At 45.5% G+C, this 13,929-nt stretch overlaps 1 protein-coding gene across 1 annotated transcript in view; it reads left to right on the forward strand.

Annotated features, from left to right (window-relative positions):
* Positions 1–13,929, forward strand: part of LOC137372596 (uncharacterized) — a 77,667-nt gene that overhangs the window by 46,252 nt on the left and 17,486 nt on the right. Inside the window, exons 9-14 of the mRNA XM_068036570.1 lie at positions 182–398; positions 3,368–3,444; positions 4,462–4,547; positions 4,990–5,072; positions 12,636–12,734; positions 13,788–13,910. Coding sequence (XP_067892671.1) covers positions 182–398; positions 3,368–3,444; positions 4,462–4,547; positions 4,990–5,072; positions 12,636–12,734; positions 13,788–13,910 — 685 coding nt within the window. The remainder of the gene's footprint in view (positions 1–181; positions 399–3,367; positions 3,445–4,461; positions 4,548–4,989; positions 5,073–12,635; positions 12,735–13,787; positions 13,911–13,929) is intronic.

Raw genomic sequence — 13,929 nt, forward strand, 5'->3', positions numbered from 1 at the left:
AGGGCTAGCCTTCCAAATAAATACTCTTAGTGGGGAGTTTGACCACTTCTCTCGCACATCAGGAAATTGCGCATGGCTGCCCAGAATCTCCCAATATGTGAGGCTGAAGTTTCCCGCCCACAATACTTGCTCAGTCCCTAAATATGCCTCTGGTGATAACATTTAGCATTTTGATCTATAGGATACAAACAATAAACCTTCAGGATTGTCCTTCGAAGCTATCTGCACAGTGTAAATATCTTCCAAAGGGGCCAGAGTCAGCTAAGGAGGACGAGCTGTTTGTTTACCTGGAGCAAGATGAACATGGTCGGGAGCAGCTGGGTGCTGACAGCAACTCTGTGATGGCCACAGGAACAGAGCTACACAGGATGGACATAGAAGCAGACCAGCAACCAAAGGTAAGTGGAGAGTTCTTCTGAAAGAAAAAAAGCTGCATCTATAAGGAGAAAACATTGGTTAGCAATGCAACTGCAGACCCTTTATCAGAACTCAAAACTGAAACATAAACTAAAGGGATCACTTTATCTTCCAGCTTTCAATCCTGCTTGAAGGGCCTACACACAAAAGGTAAACCTGCCTTTTTACAGATGGGAACAAGCCTGCCACATGTCCAGCATTTTCTGTTTTTAGAGGGCATGCTTCAGCAGCTGTATTGATCAAAACAATACAGCACTTACATTATCAATAAGGCAACAATACATTCTCAATATAGCACATTACCAATGCAACTCATATACACTCTCAATATACAACTTTTACATTATTCATACAGTGTTATACATGATGTGAAGCATTTATAAATTGTCAGTACAGCTATTATATTTAATTTTAAAACAGCATTTGGGATATTATTTGCAGCACATATATTTTTCCATGCAATATATATCCATTATCAATACAACCTTTCTATATTATCAAAAATGCACGTACATACTGTTAATGCAGGAGTTATGCATTATCCACGCAACGTTTAGACATAAGATAGTAATTTTCAACTTCAGAGGGGGCAGGAAACTGGCAGTAGCAGATTAAACATCCATTATTTAACCTGCCTGATTTTCCTTCAATTGAAGGATATTTTGGTTTCTGGCATCTGTCATGGCATATAACTGAAATCAAAACATTACACGTACCCATTTGAGTGTGTTACATCTCAATAGAGACCGTTAACTTTCAAACAAGCGATATGAACTTCCCCAGATCAATTAAAGAATTACACAACCAAGATTTCACGTTTTAAGACTTTTACTACAACATCTAAACTCAAAATCAACATTAACTAAACAGTACTTAGTAGGTAGCTAATACACTAAATTACAAAGAAAGGTATTTCCCATTAACTTATTAACATACTTGAAAACCCGACACCATGGGCTGGATTTTGTATAGGAGGCGGGGCTCCCTGCGCCACCCTGAAAAGGTGGGGGGAACCATGCCTCTGCATTTTTTCGGCCCCCCAGAGCGATCCTCTGGTCTTTTGGGGTCAAAGTTTTAGGAGGCAGGATCCCTGTCCCTTTAAAGACTTTATAAGGACAAGGATCCCGCCTCCAAGAGCTGCTTGTTAATCATAAGGTCGGCAGCTCAGCAGTATCAGCAGCGCTACTGGGAGCGGTGGCCACTGCCAGTACTGCAGAAGCCTCTGACCCAGGCCCAGTGGTGGAACCCTGGAACACAGATAGGTGAGGCGGGGTCGCTGGGGCCAGTCCTGAAGGTCCGGTGAAGGGGGTGGGGAGGATGGCTGTTCGGTGCCAGGGGAATTAGGGTTCCCAGGGAGTACAGTTATTCCTGGGGGGCGGGGGGTCCTCCATGGGCCACAAATTGCCCACAAAGGAGGGATCTCCCCCCCCTCAAGCCTGCAGGGAGGGCGCCTCATTTTACAAGTCGTCCTCCCCGCACAGCTGAGGCCCACACCCTGCTGCTGGTAAGATCCCAGCAGTGGCGGGAAGAGGCCCTTAATTGGCTGTTAATAAGCCACTTAAGGGCCTCAAATGGCTTCTGGGCGGGAAGGTTGTCATTGGCCTACCCCGTCCCCGGGAAGATCGGAACTGGGAATACCGGCATCGGGTTCTGTGGTGAGTGGTTCCGCTCCAATTCTCCGGCCACCACCCCTGCCACGGAACCTGCCTTCCGGACGAGCACAAGATCTGGCCCCACATTTATACGTTACACAGTGTTCTCATCAAAAAGGTATCCTTGCAGTTAAAAGTACCAAACCTCTCCCAGTTGCAATAGGTTGGATCTCCCACTGTCCTTCTCAAAACCAATGTCCTCTTTGCTCACTTCTCCTGAGCACATTCGACTGGTCTCCATTAATAAGGCAATCTCTGGTGACGCCGTTGGTCTTTTCTCCTTCGCGCACCTCAACTTTCGAATCAGGTTCACATTTTAGCAACCTTTTGCTGTATCTGAACTGAGAGCAGCTGTTTCTCCCTCTCTTTCTTTAGGCTGCGCAGCCCTGCTTGCTGGTTCCTTTCTTCCTTTCAGCCTGCCTCTAGATCTAAGAAAGCCTGTTGACTTTATCCAGATCAAAAAGTCAATAGTCGTTTGCCTTTTTCAATTTTTAGAGATCATAAGTCTGACCTTAGCAAATCTACCTGGGCCATCTTTTGCTTCCAGGATGTTAAACATTACAACTTGAATCTGCATTTTTAGAGCCCCTGGCTTCCTGTTTACAATCATTGAGTCTGGGAGAACAAAACCCATTGTCCTTTATGTGGTACAACCTTGCACCCTGGTTTCAAGAGTGTCTTTGATCTGGGTTCCTTGTTTTCATGGTAACCAAGACCCTTGGCTTGTCTCTGGGCAGAATTGGTGTGAGGTCACATGTCTCCCCTGAATCTATTTTACACTGCATTAAGGATCACAGTTTTTAAAACATATCCATATCACAAAATTCAGTTTCATAACAAGGGGCAGGGCATGACTTCTGCCCATCACTGTGACCAACTGCTGCTTGTGTCCCAAATCCCAGACATGGGTGACTTAAATATTCCAGGTAAGATTTGTCCCATGCCTATAATGGCAAAACAGAGAAAAAAAAGTGAGTCTGCCCACTGACTTGGTGAGTCTTAGACTGGGATGGGGAGCACAATGTCCAAATTAGGTTAAAAAGAACAAGCATTAAAAAATCCCAAAATGCAGGACACCTAACTAATGGAAATCAATCCTTCTGGCATTGATTGTCAGTGTTTAGTTTGTTGTGGAGCCTTATTAAGGCCTAGAACAGAACCTATGCCTGCTCTCAACAGTCAATAATGCATATCTGGGCCTATTGGATGTTTTGTGTGGAATTATAGACCTGGAACTTACTGTGCTCACTTATTGCACTAATAGTTTGAATTCACTTACTGTACTTCACTTGCTATAGAAGATCATCACACAGATCAATCAAGATACACGAGAAAATGCAAGAATGTGGAAAGAGTCAAGGGATTCGGATGAAGGGTAATCAGAATAAACCACCATTTTCTTGTAAAGTGATAAAGGAGTACAGTCATAAGGTAAAACAGGAAGGTAATTCCATTAATGTTAGGTGTCCACATCTCATTCAGAACTCACTAACTGGAACTGGAAACAGGGATGGATTGCTCAAGTGAAAATTTGGGAATTTTGTGTTTTGTCCATTTTTTGGGATGTGGGTATCATTGGCAAACAACTTTTATTTGTGTGCATCCCCTTTAAATTTTTTTGCACAGCTAACCATATGCGGTAATTTAAAGGGACCGACTAGTGTGTGGCCTGCATGGGGACTTTCGATTTGCTGCATGGCCCCATGGCCGCGCTGCTTAGAGGGAACATTGCTTGGCAAGGCTGCCTTTTATTGACCGTTCTTAGTTGTCCCAAGAAGAAGGTGGTGGTGGACCGCCTTCTGTTTGATAAAACCAAGTGGCTTGCTAGGCTACTTCAGAGGGCAGTTAAGAGACACCCGTGCTGGTGTGAAAACTGGAGTCACATATAGGTCAGATCATATAAGTACGACTGGCTTCCTCCCCTAAAGGGCATTAGTGAACAAGCTGTGCTTTGCTTTAAAATGACAATTCAACAGCTTCATGGTTACTTTTATTGATACTTGTCCTTTTATTTTCAAATTTTTAAAAACTGAATTCCAATTCTCAAACCTCCATGGACGGACGTGAACTCACATATCTCAATAAATAGTACTGATCCTTCTGTTGATGCTGAGTTCTAAAGAATAAATATCACTTGATGGGAGGAAAAGTCACAGATTGCTTGGGTTGATCATCAGTGCTCTCCATGTCTGAATTGAAGATACATTTCCATGACGATTGGGCTTCTCTGCACAGCAATGCCTGACTATTGGTTCATGCAGCACATCATAATGTTATAGCATTGCACCTTGCCTGAGCTTGAACTAACCTTCCTGGTTGTATGTAACACTATTGATTTGCTTCCTAAAATAAACCTTCTCTTGTCCATTAATGAACTGTACTTTTTTTAAAGTAGATTACAACAACAAAGTGCAGATCTGACCAAAACCCAGAACAGCGTAAACCTGCAATTTGAAAAATTATTGGAGAAAATAGAAGGTATAATATAAAGATAATTCAAACAGCTCAGCTTGCTTTATCTTTACATTTTCAGTGGCTTATCTTGAATAATAAAAAGCACACTTCTGCCATTGCATCAATCCACCCCGTGGGTTTTTTTTAATGCAAATTAAACTATGGAAATATTTTACAATGATAACTCCAAGTTTTCATTCGCTCAACCAATGATGAAATTGTAACAAACTATCCTATTTACAATATTAGAGCGTGCTGCTATAGAACTGTTGTGGTTAAAGACTTGCCGTTACCAATCTCAGCTTTCAGTGAAGTATCAGCACAATCCTGATAGCCAACTTCACTACGTTCCTAATTACTGGAGTGGGTTTGCTATATCATGATTGCTTGAGATGCTCTGTTCCATTAACATGACAGGCACTCTGGTCATTTGAAAATAAATCTTAAGCTAATTTCACGTTTTTAGGTTTCGTGAAGCAAAATTTGAAGCTGGAGAATGAAAGAGATCAGGCAGTCTGCAAACTGAAAATGCAGACAACTGAAGTAAAGGTGAGAACATGGGCTTAATACCTATGAAGATTTGGGATAATCTGTAGTGGAGAGGTTGAGGCACAGAAAAAGTGAGATGTACATATTCAGAATTATGGGAAAGGTGGTTAAATTTTTCCACACTCTTGCCCTTTCCTATCTCCATGATCTCCTCCAGCCCTACGTCTCTGTCTGGAATAAATGCAGATTGGTGTTATGTAGAGTGGAGCATGAGGTTAGCACAGAGAGTGTTGGAGATGCCAAAGGCACAGAGAAGAGTTTCAACAGCAATGGGGGTGAGATACAGACCGAAGTGGACAATGGTGAAAGTAGACAATCTTGATAATGAATAGAATGTATGAGCTCAGCTCAAAGTCAAACAGGATATTAAGGTTGCCAATAGTTGGGCTCAGCCTGAGCCGGAATCTGGTAGGGGATGGAAATGGGGACGTAAGTCCAGAATTTTAGCTGGAGCTAAACAACATAGATTCCAACTCTGACTCTTCCCTTCCTCAACTTCTCTATCTCCATTTATGGGGATAGGCTGTCAAATAATATCTACTATAAGTCGACTGACTTCCACAGCTACCTTAACTACACTTGATCCAGCCCCACTTCCCATAAGGAATCTATTCTTTTCTCCCAGTTTTACAGTCTCCATCACATCTGTTCTGATGATGTAACCTACCAGTGATTTTAATATGTCTTTCTTTTTTCTCAACCCCTGCATCATGATTGACAGGGCACTTGACCATGTCTGACCCATTTCCCACATTTCTGCTCTCAGACCTTCCCCTCCCTCCCAGAACCATGATATGGTTGCCCTTGTCCTTACCTTCCACTGCAGCTACCTTGACATTTAACAGATTATCCTTTGGCATTTCCACCATCTCCAGCATGATATCACCACCAAACACATCTTCCTCTCCCTGCCTCTTGCAGCATTCTGAAAGGACCATTCCCTCCACAGCACCCTGGTCCACTCCTTAATCATCCCAACACCCTCGCCCCTTCCCATGGTGAAACGATGATTTACTTGTACTGCTTTCAATTTAGTGTACTATATTCGCTGCTTACGAGGTGGCCTCCTAGGGAGAGAAAATGCAGATTGGTTGATTGCTTTGTGGAGCACCTCCATTTAGTCCGCAAACATGGCCCCAAGCTTCTGGTCATCTGTCATTTTAATTTGCTCTCTCACTCCCATTCTTCTCTCTGTCTTCAACCTCCTAATGAAGCTCAATGGAGGCTAGAGGAGCAGAACCCTATCTTTCAATTAGGCACCCTAACTCAACGGCCTTCAGGACTAAACATTGAGTTCAGTAGTTTTAATCATAACCATTACCTCTATTTCTTTGGACAGCAGCTGTTGGTAATGATTCTGCTATTGCCTTTCACACCTCTTCTAGATTCATTCATTTTGTTTCTTTTCTTGTTCGATTACTATCCCCTTTTGCCTTGCACCATGATCCCTTTTGCCACTAAATCTCTCCTGCCTTTCTCTCAATCACAAAACTTTGCTTTTGTTCTGTCCTTCCCTCCTCCCTTTCCCTGCCTCTGTACTGACTTAAAACCTGTAACATCTTTAACTTTTTCCAGTTCTGATGAATGGCCATCAACCTGAAACGTTAACTCTGTTCCTCTGTCCACAGATGCTGCCTGACCTGCTGAGTATTTCCATCAGCTTCTGTTTTTATTTCAGATTTCCAACAGCTGCAGTATTTCGCTTTTGTAACATGGATTCAGTTGTGCTGTTAAGTTAGAGAAAGTACGAGGCTCAACTAAAACAACACAATGACAGTGGAGTTGATATTGATGTCAGTGAAGTAAAGTTGTGTGTTATCAGCATACATACGAAAACAGGTGTATGGATAATGTCAGCAAGGGACAGCATATAGATGAGGCATGTTGGCTATGTTGGAACAGGTCAAGTGGAACCAAGTGAGGGTGGCCCCATGGAAATTGGTCAAAATGTTGAAGGAGGATGGAGTGGCTTATCACCAATGTAACTGCTCCAAAATTGCCAGACAGTTTTACAATTTAACGCTCCCAGTATGAAGTCTCACCTAACTGGAGCACAGATTATAGAATTGGACACGGAGATCAGATTGTCAGTACATGGTGCTCCCAACTTTCAGGCACTTGATTTTACTGTCCATAAAATCGGGAGCACCACGAATTGGATTTGCTCTTCTCCACGCTCAGATTCCTGGTATATGCTTTCGTAGCATGAATTTCTCTACCAGGAGTGCTCAGTTGTAACAATTCCACCCACAGGTATCTAATCTTTAAAGATTTTTAAAAATGTTATTGTTTTTAATCAACAATTTTCTCCCCTTCTCTCCTGAAGGGGTCAACACCACGCACTGGTACAATTTCACAGGTGCCAGCAGTCCCACTAACTTGTCCAAATGGCTGGTAATGTTGCATGAGACTTAATAATGAGAATCAGTGGCCAAGATGCAGTTGTGAAACCATACCCTGGCAAGGTACCAGGGAGCAGCTGGCACTTGTGAACCTATGCCCTGCCATGGCTTTTACCCCTTCAAGAAAGCAGGAAGAAAGTTGGTGAGAAAACTGGCAAGGAAAGAAAAAGAGATTTCGAGCTGTAACATTTAAACATAGGCCGGGAACTACCTTGGAGCTGTTCCCACTGCATTGGCATTACTATTCTGGAGGTTCATTAGAAACCATGATTACTCCTCCACACATCTAGGGAAATAACACCAGCAGACAGAAATAGCTCAGAGGAATTCCCTGGCAATATTATTTTAAATTTTCAACACACATGGGCAAAATGTTGCAATTTAGCAGCCTGGTGCAGAGCTTTGTGCAACAGGAGCATATACCAGGAATTTGAACCATGGAAGTGGGCACGGACATGCCAAGCTGAATGGCCTCCCCCTCTGTTGTAACCATTCTATGATAACTCAGCTCATCCAATTAGCAGTGCTTCAATTTTCCAGACATTAAGATCAACTGCTTGAAAATTGGAAATTTTATGAACTTATCTCCTTACACTTGCAGCAAAGACGACTGGACAGTAGTCAAGATTAAGCTAAGAGCAAAATACTGCGGATGCTGGAACTCTGAAATAAGTGCAGAAAATGCCGGAAATACTCAACAGGTCTGACAGCATCTGTGTAGAGAGAAACAGAGTTAACATTTCAGGTCTGTGACCATTCATCAGAACTGGCAAAGGTTAGAAATGTAACAGTCATTGAGCAAGTGAAAGAGGGGCGGGGGACGAAGAACAAGAAGGAAGGGCTGTGGTAGGATGGAGGGGGGAGAGATTGAATGACAGAGATGTCATGGAACAGAATGCAAATGGAGTGCTAAATAGTTGTAGCGAAAGACAAAGCACGAGTCCAGAGAGAGCGCTAATGGCAGAATAATGAACAGCTCTGTACAAAAGCAAAAACATGAAAAATAAGTTTGAAGACTAGCACATGGTTAAAATATAAATAATTTTAAAAGTATATATTAAAAGTAAAATAAAAATTTTAAAAATAAATATATATATATTCTTTTAAAATTATTTATGTTTTAACCATATGCTAATCTTAAACCATTAGCGCTCTCTCTGGACTCGTGCTTTGTCTTTCACTACAACTATTTATCACTCCACTTGCATTCTGTTCCATGACATCTCTGTCATTTAATCTCTCCCCCCTCCATCTTATCACAGTCCTTCCTTCTTGTGCCTCTTCCCCCTCCCCTCCCTTCCTTTCACTTGCTCAAAGACTGTTACAGTTTTGCCAGTTCTGATGAAGCGTCACAGACCTGAAATATTAACTCTGCTTCTCTCTACAGAGATGCTGTCAGACCTGCTGAGTATTTCCAGCACTTTCTGTTCTCATATCAAATTAGGGTCCCTGGTTCATTTTTGTCTCCTCACCCCCAAGTCCAGTCAAGCCAATGGTGACACCCCAATTTGGATCAGTTGGCGTGGCATGGACTGGGGATTGAATGCAGGACTCTTCTGGTCTGTAAGGCTTAGCCACTCACTGAATTCAACAGGCCATCAGTTGATCCGTTCTCGCTGTTCTTTACTAAACATCATCACTGTAGCTTGTACACGCTTTTTCCTAATATTTTATTGAAACGCACGAGATCAAAGGGCAGATTTTCCTATCCCTGCCTGGTGCCTTTGGATCACAGCAAATAAAGGAAAATATGACGGCTAAGAACGCACACAGAATGGAACAAAAATCAGACGGGCTCCCTTACTGAATTTTGCACACCCTGGGCTGGATTTTACTGGCCCCTCGATGCCGCGGGTCGCGGCACTGAGTGGGTAAAATACTGCGGGGAGAGGCATGCCTCGACCTGCGACGTCTAGAAGGGTCCGCCGCATATTACCGACAGCGGCGGGACCTTGGTGCGGCCCCCACCCCCACCACTGCATGGCGGCGGCACCACAATTAGCATATGGTAAGAAGTACGTACCTTTGCAGATTATGCAGCCCGCCGCCTCTCCACTGACACTTTCGGATTTTTTGCTGAACGGGTGGCCGTCGGGTGTCGTCCCGTTCACGATCTGAAAAGCCGGCATGTCTTCGGAGGCAGTGGTTGTCTCCAGCGAAGGTAAGTTGTGTTATTCAAGGGTCTCACTCTGCATTACGGGAGGGAGGGGAGAATATTCAGGGATCTAACTGCATTCTGGAAGGGAGGAGGGGGGATACACAGGGGTCTAACTCTACATTCTGGAAGGGAAGGGGGGGATAAACAGGGGTCTAACTCTGCATTCTCGGAGGGAGGGGGGATACACAAGGGTCGCAGTGCATTCTAGAAGGGGGGGATACACAGGGGTTGCACTCTGCATTCTGGAAGGGGAGGATACACGGGTCGCACTGCATTCTGGAAGTGGGGGATACACGGGTCGCACTCTGCATTCTGGAAGGGAGGAGGGGGGATACACAGGGGTCTAACTCGGCATTCTTAAAGGGAGGGGGACTACACAGGGGTCGCACTCTGCATTTTGAAAGGGAGGGGGTTTGGGATTACTGGAAGGAAAGCTGTGCTGGCATGAAGGGAGGTACCGTGTACCATCTCTCCGTTAACAGTGTACGCTCTGTGTTTGTGAGGGGGCAATGGCACACTAGGCACTGTGTGTGTGGGGAGGGTGCCAGAAAGGGCAGAAGCATTAAGGTTTTATGGATGGTGGGGGCAATCGATTCAGCTGGTAGGATCTTGATGTGGTCATGCTGTGCCACTCTGAGTTTTGGCCAAGATGGTCAATGCCATGGCACACCACATAGTTGATCCAGTTAAAAGGCTGATGTACCCGTCAACATCAATCCATGCCCTGTTAGGAACCTTCGATACATGCAGGGTTCAACTTTATTTATCACATGGAAATAGGTATGGCTCATCCTACATTGTGTGATCCTCTGCTCGTGAGGATCCATATGCACTAGAAGCAATATCAATAGGCAGGTGCGATCCACGTAAAGGCCCCTGGTCGTGAGCCGCAGCCCCCAAGGGGAGCTCGCCATTACGCTTTCCATGCATCTACAGGCCCCACATGACATGCCATCGGATGCCCATTAGCTCCGGTGGACATCCCATGCCTTTGTTCCTCATAGTGGCAGCGGTTCTCAAGCCTGATGCCTCTGCTGCCTTTTAGGGGCCCACCAGAGACCTTTGCGGGGTCACACAGTCAGCAGTGCACCACTGCATCAGGGAGGTTACTAATGCCCTGCACTGTGGAGCCAGTGAGGATGTCCACTTCAGGACGGACTCTCACAGCCAGGCCCAGAGGACCACTAGTTCTGGCACCATTGCCGGAGAACCATAGGTTGTAATGTTCATAGACTGCACTCAAGTGGCCATCAGGCCTCCCGCCAGGCTACCACCTGCAGATATCACGATCAAAGGAGCCCTCTCAATCTAGGTGAAGCTGGTATGTGAATACCGCAGATGCTTGCAGCGAATGTGTGACCGCTTCTCAGGCAAGTACCATGACACCTGGGTCTTGCGCCAGTCCCGGTTGCCACCGCTGTTCACTGAACTGGCTCAGATGGAGGGGTGGCTTCTTAGAGATAAGGGCTATCCTTTGCAGACATGGCGCCCGACACCGGTGAGAGACTCCACCACTGCTGCAGAGGGGAAATACAACGCCAGCCACTGAGCTACATGAGCCACCATTGAGCAGGGAGATCGGCATGCTGAAAGAGCGCCTCCAATGTCTGTATGGATAGGGTGATGCCCTGTACAACGGGCCGAAAAGGCCAGCTCCTTTCTTTGCTGCTCTGCACAACTACGCACCCAATAGGTCTGATATGATGAGGAGAGACGTCAACAGGCTTCCTCCTCGGACTATGAGGACGCTGAGGACCTACAACATGAAAGACGCATGGGAGGACAGATGGCACCTGGGCTCTGCACGCAGGGCTAGCAGTGAGGTAGGGATGTACAGAAGTGGCTTATCAGACAAAGGCTGTTTGCTCCATGGGAACCGACATGAGCTCTGCAAACCACATATCACCCTTGCTCACCTGCTGTGCACCAGTCTACATCTGTAGCATCCCCATGTAGACTATTAGAGGCAGCAGCTGACTGAACCAAAGTCCATGTCACTGAGTCCGATGAGACGCTCATGTGTAATGGTGGCATGGCAATGATGTTACTGCATACGTTGGCTCTCCTGAAGGGCCAACGGTGCAAATAGATGTGACATTGGCGCTACATGCTGGCACACATCATTCACACAGAGAAAAGGACACATATATTGGTGAGGAACATTTAGTGAAAGACGTATTTACATTGATGTGATACCCGTGCCTTCCCATTTGAGTCAGTCTCTGTAAACCTCTAATGCCTTTTATGGTCTATTTAAGTCTCGCGTCCTGGAATGTGCAAAATTAATATTATTCACCCAGGTGCGGCACGCCTACAAGCAGAAATGTTACACTTGAGTGGGAGAAGAGGATCGTAACTTCACAGGACACTGGGACACAGCAGGGTAAGTATGTGGCAGCAAAGCAGAAAGTGATGGGGTCACTCAGCAGGTCAGGCAGCATCTGTGGAGAGAGAAGCAGAGTTAACTTTCAGATCTGTGAACTTGGACAAGTTGACTCTGCATCTCTCTCCACAAATGCTGCCTGACCTGCTGGATTTCTGCAGCACTTTCTGCTTTGCTGCCAGATTGACAGCAGCCCCACTCTTCAGTAGGCAGGTAAGTATTCTTTGACAGCTGTCAGGAGGCAGGTGCTGGGGTGCTTTAAATAGGGATCCAGCACCTGCTACACAACTGTCAAAACTCTCTCACTGTGCCGAATGTCCCACCTGTCCCCACGTAATATGGGGAGGGCGGCTCGGCGCCATGATCCTGATAAGCCCCCACAATTAATATCGCAAGGGCTCGGTGGCAGCTGGCGAATGTGGGCGCACCGCCGAGTTCAAAGGGCACCGCCATCCAATAAATACCACCCCAGGCTCAATTTTGCTCTTTTGATAGTGCCCAGATTATCCAATATACAAAGGGACTAGAACAGAAAAATCTACCTCCACATGTGACATGTTTGAACACAAGGTTTGATAGCAGAAACCATGTTCTCACAGCTATTTCTTTATTGCAATTAGAATCTTGAGGTATCAAGTGAAAGGAACAGAAAATTACTTCTACATCTTCTGAGCAAGAACGTTCACCTCAGGCATAATAACCAGTTAAAGGTCAACCAGGTATGAGTCACAGTTGCTAGTAGGTGTAGGGCCAACACCACCTCACCGAAATGTCATGTAAACAGCTGTTGTGTTTTTGGGGATTTTATGCTGGATATTCTCCTCAGGTTCAGAGTCACCAGCCAGTCATGTAAACAGACCTCATTTCATCTGCAGCCCGAAGTGGGCTTTTAGCTGCCTAATATTTACCTAAATGATAGTGAGACCCAGGGCTTGAACAAATCATTCTCTCCACAGTATGCCAGCTTGCTGAAATAACCCACATGCCACCACCTGACTCTCCCCATCTTCAGCAGGCAGGTTGAATGCACATCTGTCAGACATTGGCATGGACTTTCAACTTGCCGCTTGGGTGTAAAACTGCTGCTGCAGATCAGCTGCCCATTACAGAAACCACCTGCTCGGGCAGTTTCTGTAATGGGTTAAAGCTGCCAGTGAAAGCTGGTATGAGGCAGCACCATGGCCAGAGGAGGCCAAGGTTGCTTAATTTTTTAAATCACTGAAGGAATCCTTGTTCCCCGTCACGATGGTGCCTTTCCCTCCACCCAGTCAGCATTGGCTCTGCAACTCCTCCAGCACCATACACCAAGGACCGATCTCTTGTGGTGTCTGGCTCCTGCCCCATTTCCCACTCCGGGCAACTAGTCTTCACATCATTCCAACTGTCTTTGTGCAAGAGACAGACCTGAAGAATTAAAATGAGGGCCAGGAGTTAAAATGGCCATTTCTGCTTCTCCTGGCCCCACAAGCAAAATTTAGACTTCCCCTGCCTCAGCCTCCCTCCTTCCCGCCTTCGTCACCCCCTCCCTGTGACTTACCTTGTCGCCAGTGACTGGCTTTCTGCTGCTGATTGGTGGTCTCCTGCTGCCTGAATTTCTGCACCCGGAGACAACACTGTAAAAAAAAAACTCACTGGCCGCCCGTGTGAAACAGTTGGCAGCTATATGAGTTCATTTCTAAATTGGTGGTGGTATAGCATCGACATAAAGACGGGGCTGGGCCCGTGAGAGTTAGAACATGGCTCAGTCTGATATGCTCTGCACTGTTCAACAGCTCACAGTCCTGATCATTGAACTGCACCACTTGAGGAAAGCTTATCAGACACTCTCCCAAAGTATGGATTGTCCTGAAGGCAGCTTATCAGCTGATTGGATAAACAGGCTACGATTACTTAAGGTTAGTAAATCTCACTGTA

The sequence above is a fragment of the Heterodontus francisci genome, chromosome 1, assembly GCF_036365525.1.
Source record: "Heterodontus francisci isolate sHetFra1 chromosome 1, sHetFra1.hap1, whole genome shotgun sequence".
Lineage (NCBI taxonomy): Eukaryota > Metazoa > Chordata > Chondrichthyes > Heterodontiformes > Heterodontidae > Heterodontus > Heterodontus francisci.